The sequence below is a fragment of the Nicotiana attenuata genome, unplaced genomic scaffold (genome assembly GCF_001879085.1).
Source record: "Nicotiana attenuata strain UT unplaced genomic scaffold, NIATTr2, whole genome shotgun sequence".
In the NCBI taxonomy this organism is placed as follows: Eukaryota; Viridiplantae; Streptophyta; class Magnoliopsida; order Solanales; family Solanaceae; genus Nicotiana; species Nicotiana attenuata.
Window position 1 is genome coordinate 371,201 of NW_017670373.1, and position 8,372 is coordinate 379,572.

The 8,372-nt window shown below is 36.7% G+C and overlaps 1 protein-coding gene across 1 annotated transcript; it reads left to right on the forward strand.

Moving 5' to 3' along the window:
• The first annotated feature begins 5,512 nt into the window (after positions 1 to 5,512).
• LOC109238521 (uncharacterized protein At1g43920, Chloroplastic-like) lies at positions 5,513 to 6,006 on the forward strand. Its single transcript, XM_019404996.1, has 2 exons — positions 5,513 to 5,632; positions 5,740 to 6,006. Exons 1-2 carry the CDS (start codon positions 5,513 to 5,515, stop codon positions 6,004 to 6,006), a joined length of 387 nt encoding a protein of 128 aa, XP_019260541.1.
• The last annotated feature ends 2,366 nt before the right edge of the window (positions 6,007 to 8,372 follow it).

The following is an 8,372-nucleotide window of genomic DNA, read 5'->3' on the forward strand; positions in this document are numbered from 1 at the left end:
AGGATGGAAAGAAGAAGAAGAAGGAGAAGCTTAGGAAATGAGATCTGGGGAATTTGAAAGGGAAAATATGTTCTTTGAACACAACATCTCTATTGACAAAAAATTTCCCAGATTCAATGTCATAGAGCCTATAACCTTTTTGATGTAAAGAGTATCCCATGAAGATAGCAGGCCAAGACTTGGCAGAAAATTTATCACAGTAATTGGGTCTTGTGGCATAACACAAACATCCTAAAGTTCTCATATGATGCAGGTTAGGAGGATGACCATGGAACAACTCATAAGGAGTTTTTCCATTCAAAACACTACTGGGTAGTCTGTTAATGATATAGGTTGCTGCTAGAATACACTCACCCGGTATTTTAAAGGAATGTGGGCTTGAAATCTTAAAGCTCTACTGACTTCAAGAAGGTGTCTGTGTTTCCTTTCCACTACCCCATTCTGTTGGGGGGTGTGTACACAACTACTTTGATGTATAATCCCTTTGTATTTGAAAAGAGTGGAACAAAGTGTTTTAAAGAATTCATAACCATTGTCTGATCGAAAGGTTTTAACTTTGGAGGAAAATTGGTTTTCAATCAATTGAAGGAAATCATTCAGAACAACAAAAACATCACTTTTGACTCTTAACAAGAAGGTCCAAGTTATTCTAGAGTAATCATCAACTAGAGTAAGAAAGTATCTGAAGCCACAATGAGTATAGACTCTAAATGGACCCCAAACATCCATATGTACCGACTCAAATGCAGAAGTAGACTTAGAAATACTAATAGGAAATGGTAATCTAGTTTGTTTAGCTAAATGACAAATTGGACAATTACAATCAGTAGACTTTGACAAGTGATTTCTAATTGTAGGAATTTTTAGTAAAACATTCTGTGGTGCATGACCAAGTCTTTGATGCCACAAAACATTTGAGTTATTCTGAAGAGAGGAAGACAAACACTTGGAGATAGGAGCAGCAGCAGGTGTGTAAGGATTGAGAATGTACAGCCCATTCTTTTCACTACCAATCCCCTTTACCTTGCCACTGAAGAGGTCCTGAAACAAACAGAAATCAAGATAAAAAGCTACCAAACACTTTAAATCCTTAGTGTACTTGGAGACAGACAACAAATTATATTTGAATTATGGAACATATAATACATTTTCTAGAACTTGTGAATTGGGCAAGGAACAAAACCCTGAATGAGTGATTTTAGTACTATATCCATTAGGTAAGTGTACAGAATTGGAAACAGAATATAGGATATGGACCGTGATTGGGAAAACAGTTGCAAGGAGGAAGCCATATGATTTGAGGCTCCAGAATCAATTATCCAACAACCATAGTTAGTAATGGATTTACCTGCCATATTAGCTGTCTCATTTGCAGTCGACTCTGCCATATTTGCCATCTCTATTGCAGCTGATCCTTTGTTTTTGTCCAGCAACATAAGTATCTGTTGATATTGATCATAGGTAAAGATAGGTGCTGATGATAAACCTCCTGTTTGTCCCATGCCTTTTGTCCCAGTAGTATACATCTCCTCTTGTGCCTTCACATTTGCATTGTGTGCCATTGCTGGAGCACCATTATAGCCTCCTCTTCTCCTATTGTTGTTATAAAACTTAGGCCCTGTTGGATAACCAATCAGCTTGTAGCAGTTCTCTTTTGTGTGACCTTTCATGTGGCAATAGTCACACTGTACGTTCCCATTCCTCCTAGGCCTTGTATTTGAGGCATTGATCGATATCATAGCGCTGGATTCTCCATCCATAGGTGCACTCCCTAGGATTCCACTTTGTGTTCCCAAGTTCCCACTCAATCTCTGACTTTTTTCCTGGATCAACATTGAATAAGCTTGATCAATTGTAGGCGTAGGATTCATCATCAGGATTTGGCTCCTTTGTGGTGCATATGTATCATTTAACCCCATTAGAAACTTTATCAACTTTTGTTGGCGCAGAAAAATAACAAATTCTCTAGATTTTACACAATCACACCCAGAAAATGGTATAATCGACTCAAACTCAGCCCATAGATAATTTAACTTTGAATAATAGATTGAGATACTGGATATTCCTTGAGTCAACTTCCAATTTCTCTGTTCATGTGATACACCTTGGTTGCATTCACTTTGTCAAACCTTTCTTTAAAGGCTTCCCAAACCTTTTGTGCATTTGAGGAGTAAACAATACCTTTCCTAAGCTCTTAAGCCACTGAACTCATGATCCACGATTGTACGATGGCGTTACATCGATCCCACTGGTGCAACTTGAACGGATCTGCTTCATATTTCACCCTAGTATAGGTTCCATCAATGAAACCTATTTTGTTCTTCACTAAAAGTGACATTTTCATAGAACGACTCCATTCCGAGTAGTTCTCTATTCCGACCAACAACTGAGGAACTAGCGCAATCCTCCGCGTGTCTGAGGGATGAACGAGTAGCGGATCGTTGCAATCGAGCAATTGACTGTTTGCATGTGAAGATCCGACTCTAGTTTGTGAAGAATCACCCGTCATCGCAGCAAAATTCGTCAAAATTCAGAAATTAGGGCTAGAAAAGAAACGAAGGAGAGAGAACTCGATTTGGGGAAATTGAGAAGGAAATTGAGAAGAAGAGAACTACCAGCAGCTTCAGACTACAGATCGTATTCGACCTGCTTTGATACCATGTCAAAATCAAGCTAGATCTGCCATGGTCATGGAGGCAAGATCTAGTGAGAAGAGATGAAATACAGAGAGTAACATAGAGGATCGTAGAGAGAGAGAAAAAAAACTGTATTTCTTTTCTTCCTTTACATAACTAACTTGTACAGGAGTATGTTTCTGATATATACATAACTACTAATGTGTCTTAACCAAGTTGACTAATAGACTATTCTAGAAATGTACATGTTAAATAGCACACTGTACAAACACCCTCAACTAGACTTTATATCTCCACAGGAACCTTTTTCATAATTGCAACGACAATCTCGTGTTGAATATTGAATGAACTACCAATGGCGACAATCTCGTTTTCTTCCATGAGTATGCAGTTTCCTTGTGAAAACTAAAAGCTTATTAAGTTACTTTAAAGCGAAGACATCAAAATTACCCAATTTCAAAGCCTTGACAGCAGGGCACTCCAGGACTGCTAGCTGCAGATAGAATTGTTTAAAAAGTTTATAACAACAATAATTACGCCTCAATTCCAAATTCAAGTTGGAGTCTGGCTATATGAAGTATCACCGACCAAGTCACTCAATTTAAGCTCGATATTTATATTGTGAGGTTCGTCTTAAATTGAATAGTTCTAATCAGCCTGCAACAAACCTCCTCCTTTGCCGAGCTTGGGACCGGCAATGCGAGCAAGCTCATATAGGTAGGGTTAATCGTCCAAAAAGCTTAGATCATCCATTAGTTTATTGTATCATGAATGCCAACAAAGTAGTTTATAGCATGCTGGGTTGTGCACAAAGCCCAATTCCGCATTAACGCAGGATTGGGAGGAGAGCCGATGTAAACAGCCTACTCTAATGCAAATTAGTTGCTGCTTCCACGACTCGAATTCGTAATATATAGGTGACACATAAACTTTACCATTTCTCCAATACCAAAATTGGAGGGCGCTAATACCAAATTGTTGCACTTGAGCAAAGAATGGAAAAATAGACAAAAAAAAATGTACACTTCCAATTTATGTGATGCAATTTCTATTTTCGTTTGTCTAAAAAAAATAGCACTTTTAATAAAAGTAATTTAACTTTAAATTTGAAAATATTGAAGTACGAATACGTGTAAAGTGACTTTTCAGTTTGCTATATCGGCCTCTCTACATAACCGTAAACTTTGACAAACTTTAAATCCTCAACCTTTTTTTCATTTAAAGTGCTTAAGAAGGAGAGGAGAATATTGATTGTCTTATTTAAATATTTGGGGAAACTCTAAATAGACAAAATGTAAATTTTTAGCAACCCTTTTCTCCCCTTGGTTCAGCAATTACTAGAATTACATTTTCAGCTACCAGCTATTGACCTGGAACAAGCACATTCGTAACTTTCAATTTTGTAGTTTCCCCAAATTGTGAAGCCTATATCCTCGAGAGAATCAGTTCATCAAAGTCCTAGTCTTTAAATATGTAAAAGTTGAAAATTTAAGACAAATGAGAATGTTACTCCCCTAGATTTGTGTTGGCTCTGAAAACTATTTTGGGACTGAGCGATTAGTCGGAGGCAAGTGCACGGATATTCATTAGGAGGGATACTATTTAGAGATTAGCAAATACTTATTTTGTCCTGAAATTTTTAACTAAAAATCTTAGCTTCAGGACAACTCAAGATACTTTTATCCCGAAAAATTGAACTGAAACTGCCTAATTCCTAAATAGCAGTCATTTAGAGTGGCTACCTAATGTCATTTCTACGATTTAGCTAGATAGCAAGACAATTATTGATGGACTTGGGCTTGAAAATAATCTGAGATTAGCCCAATAACTAAATATCCAAATAAGAGTTTTATTTATAAAAATTTACACGGCTTGTCCTCCAAAGAGACTGGTCTTAGCGGGATATCCCCCTTTTGGCGGTCTTAACAAAATATCCCCGTTTTTTACTTGAAAGTCATTGTTCAATTTTTAAAGCTTGAAATTCTTGTTTAGTGGTGAAAAGTAAATGTTAATGATCGATTATTGTTAAAATGGTGTGAATGTTGATAATTTGTGCTTAAATATTTAGTTCAAACATAGATTTTGATAATTTACTGTAAAAATCACAATACTCAAATGTTGGACCTTAGAAAGTATTGAAGAGGATAAAGTGAGTCTTCTTAATTTGGTGTTATTTGACTAAATTGGTGATTGATGATTATTTGTATTGGTATTTGGAAGTTTTATTTTAAATTTAAGATCATTTGGAGCAGATTTGGGGTAGTTTGATCGAAATTGAAGTTTAAAATTCGAACAATATTTTGTTAAAACAGCCCAGAAAAAAGTATGCCAATTGGGTAAGACTTCAATAAACAACTTAAAATATAGGTAGAATAAATATAGCATCAACTTACCAACCTAGTAGAAAATTTTCTGAAAAGCAAATGTATGACAATTAGCTGGATTTCAATAAGCAACTTAACAGATATGTAGAGTAATAATAGCATCAATCTACCAATCCGGTAGTGAAATCCTGAAGAGCAAAAGTATGACGATCAGGTAGAATTTAATAAACAATTAGTAGAAAAGTCCCTAAAAAGCTGTGTGCGAGTATGAGGGTAATTTTTAAAGGGCAAAGGGTCAAAATTACCCCTCTACTATTATTTATTGGTTGCTTGTGCCACCCGTTATACTTTTCGTCCATTCTCGTCCCTACCGTTAATGAACTTTGAAAAAATACCCCTAACCCTAACGTCTAGACACTGTGGCAGCTGACCACATGAATTTTATCCATGTCAGTGGTCCCACCAAATTAAAAACCTACAACACCAATTTCATACCCGTCTCCTACCAAGAATTAGGGCTCAGACGACCCCAATCCTTTTCCTTCATCTTCAATGTCTCAAGGAAGCTGTTCTTCCCAAATTAGGTGTCGTTGTGGCATCTTTGCAAACCACTTCACTTCAACGACTCCATTAAACCCTGGAAGGCGACTTTTTAAATGTCCGAAGCCTAAGGTTAGTGATTGTGTAATAAAAGATCTAAATTAGTAACTGTTTGCTCTAAATTATAGTCTAATAATAACGATCTTAGTTTCTTCTCTGATTTTTTTTGTTTTCGACAGAATCGTTCTTATGGTTATTTTGAATGGGAAGATGAAATCTCGTTGAACAGTGATTTGGTTACAAGTAAAGATGTAACATCATCTTGGAAAGCTATTAAAAATGATAGGGATAAATTGAAAGAAGAATTAATTGCCATGAAGGCTCCACACAAAGCTGAAGTTGCAAAAGTAATGAAATTGGAAGAGAAGGTTTTGAAGAACAGGATGATGCTTATGATCTCATGGGCACTTTTTGTTGGATTTGTTGCGGCGTCGATGATGAAGTGAATGTTGATGAATCTTGTTGATGATGCTAATGAATATGTTTTGTTGTCAATTTTATTGTCGTTTTAAATTGGAAGAGAAGGTGTTATGTATGTTGTTTTGAACCTTTTACATTAGACCTTATAATCTTAGTTAACGTAATTCCAATATAATAGTTGTCAAGAATTAGTTAATGTAATTCCAATTTATGAGCTTGTAACCGTTTACATTAGAGCTTATATTAGTTAATGTAATCTTAGTAGTTGTCAGTTCTTTTGTGATGAATTTTCTGTATTATTAGTTGATGTTATGGGTTGATGAACATAGCAGTTATGTCAAAAAGTATGGACAATTTCACAACTCCATTTTGGTCAGAAATCTGGACAGTTTCACAAAGGCCTTTTTGTCCCAAAATCTGGACAGTTTCACAATATTTTGGTCAAAAATCTGGACAGTTTCACAAAGGCCTTTTTGTGCCAAAATCTGGACAGTTTCACAATATTTTAGTCAAAAAACTGGACAGTTTCACAACACCAGTTATATCAAAATCTGAACACTTTTACAATACCATTTTGGTCAAAAATCTGGGCAGTTTCACAAAACAACTTGTTAACAAAATCTGGACTGCATCTATAACTCATAAATAAACACTTAAATAATTCATAAACTCTAATTTCATTCATCACAAGGGGATGTCACATTATCACCCCAAAAACCTACATAAACAAGTGACAACATGACATCGAGTTTCCCAAACTAAATATTCAAACTACATCAAACCACAAACAAGGGGATATCACATTATCACCCCAAAAACTTTCACAACTAGGTGATAACATGACATCCGAGTGAACATGTCACTAACTAAACAGCCACACAAGTTTAACAAGTTTACTTGGCTAATAGTAATTACATCGCAACCAAAAATATAAAGTTTAATTGATCTACATTTCAGAACACCAGAACAACATGTCTTTAAGTCTGCTTCTTCCCATTACCCTTCTTTGCTTTCAACTTGGCCAATCTTTGCTTGTTAAGCTGGTTACCAGTAATAGCATTTTTTCCCTTCCATTGCAGCTTCTTTGGTGAGAATGGTAGGTTTGATGGCTCACTCATACCACTGGCATCACCAACAAATCTGATTGCCCTTGTTCCAATTGCTGTACTTTGTAGTTGCCTCAATTGTAGCCTAGTCTTTGCCTCAGAGATACTTCTTGGCCTTATAGCTATTTCAGGCTCAGGCTCAGGGTCAAAGTCTGGGTAGTCAAAGTCTGGAAAAGCACTGCAGCTTGGTTCTTTCCTCTGCACTGAAGGGGTTGGCATGAACAACATGTTACTAGATTGACTTGTTTGAGTAGGCTGACTTGGCTGAGGGGCTGACAAAGGAATTTCCTCATCATTGGCTTCTTGTGGCACTGGTGCAGCAGAGGGAGATCTGGGATGTTCATCATCAGCTTCATCAAGTAAAGTTCTCTTCCTCTTTGTCCGCTTTCTCTTTTTCTTTCCTCCAATGGGCTGCTTTCCTTAAGAATGCTGTTAGTAAGACAGAAAGTTTTGGTTAGTTGTTGAAACAGAAAGAATGATAGAAAAAGTTATGGTTTTGATTACCTTTGCACACCCTCTAGCATTGTGTCCAGGTTCACCACAATTGTTACATGTCATTTCCCTCCCTTTCCTTGACTAAGACCATTGTCCTTGCCTATTAAGTTCCTCATTTTTTTCTCGTGTTCTCTTAACCTTTGGTCTCCCAGTCATCTTTACCAAAGGTGGTGGAGCCATGTACTGTGAAGGTTTAATTTTTCAGAACTTTTATCCTCTTACTGGTTGTAACTTATGTGAATAAATTTGGAGATAAGTCTCTTTTGGTAAGGTACCAATGAATCTGACTTAGAGGGTCCACTTTCTTGTGCAATAATGCACATATTGCATGAAGACATGGAATGCCACAAAGATCCAATGCCCTGCAGGTACATTTCTTTAATCTCAAATTCACAATGTGCCTATCACTACTTTCAGTCACCTCATATCCATCGTCTCCACTGCCATTAACATGACACTTCAATGCAATCCTCATGAATTGGTTGTAGAACTCCATGGTTTTAGGACTGTATTCATTTCCCCATGACATCACCTCAGCTTCATGTTCAGTAATCATATTCATCACCTTGATTCTAATATCCTCAAGCATGTTAATGATTGGCTTGTGCCTTGCTTGCAAGATCCATGCATTGAATGACTCAGTCAAGTTGTTGTCTACGGACTGGTTCTTGAAAACAGTATCAAAGAATGCCCTACTCCAAAATTTTGGTGGATACTTCAACAAATCCTCCACAACTTCCTTTCCATCATCATCTACTCGACCCATATTCTTTATCTGATCTTTGAAGTCC

What these genes read in the sequence shown, in the direction of transcription:
- LOC109238521 (XM_019404996.1), top strand. Translation starts at nt 5,513, where the DNA reads ATGTCTCAAGGAAGCTGTTCTTCCCAAATTAGGTGTCGTTGTGGCATC. An exon ending in TTAAATGTCCGAAGCCTAAG is followed by an intron (nt 5,633 to 5,739) that starts GTTAGTGATTGT and finishes TGTTTTCGACAG; the next exon opens with AATCGTTCTTATGGTTATTT.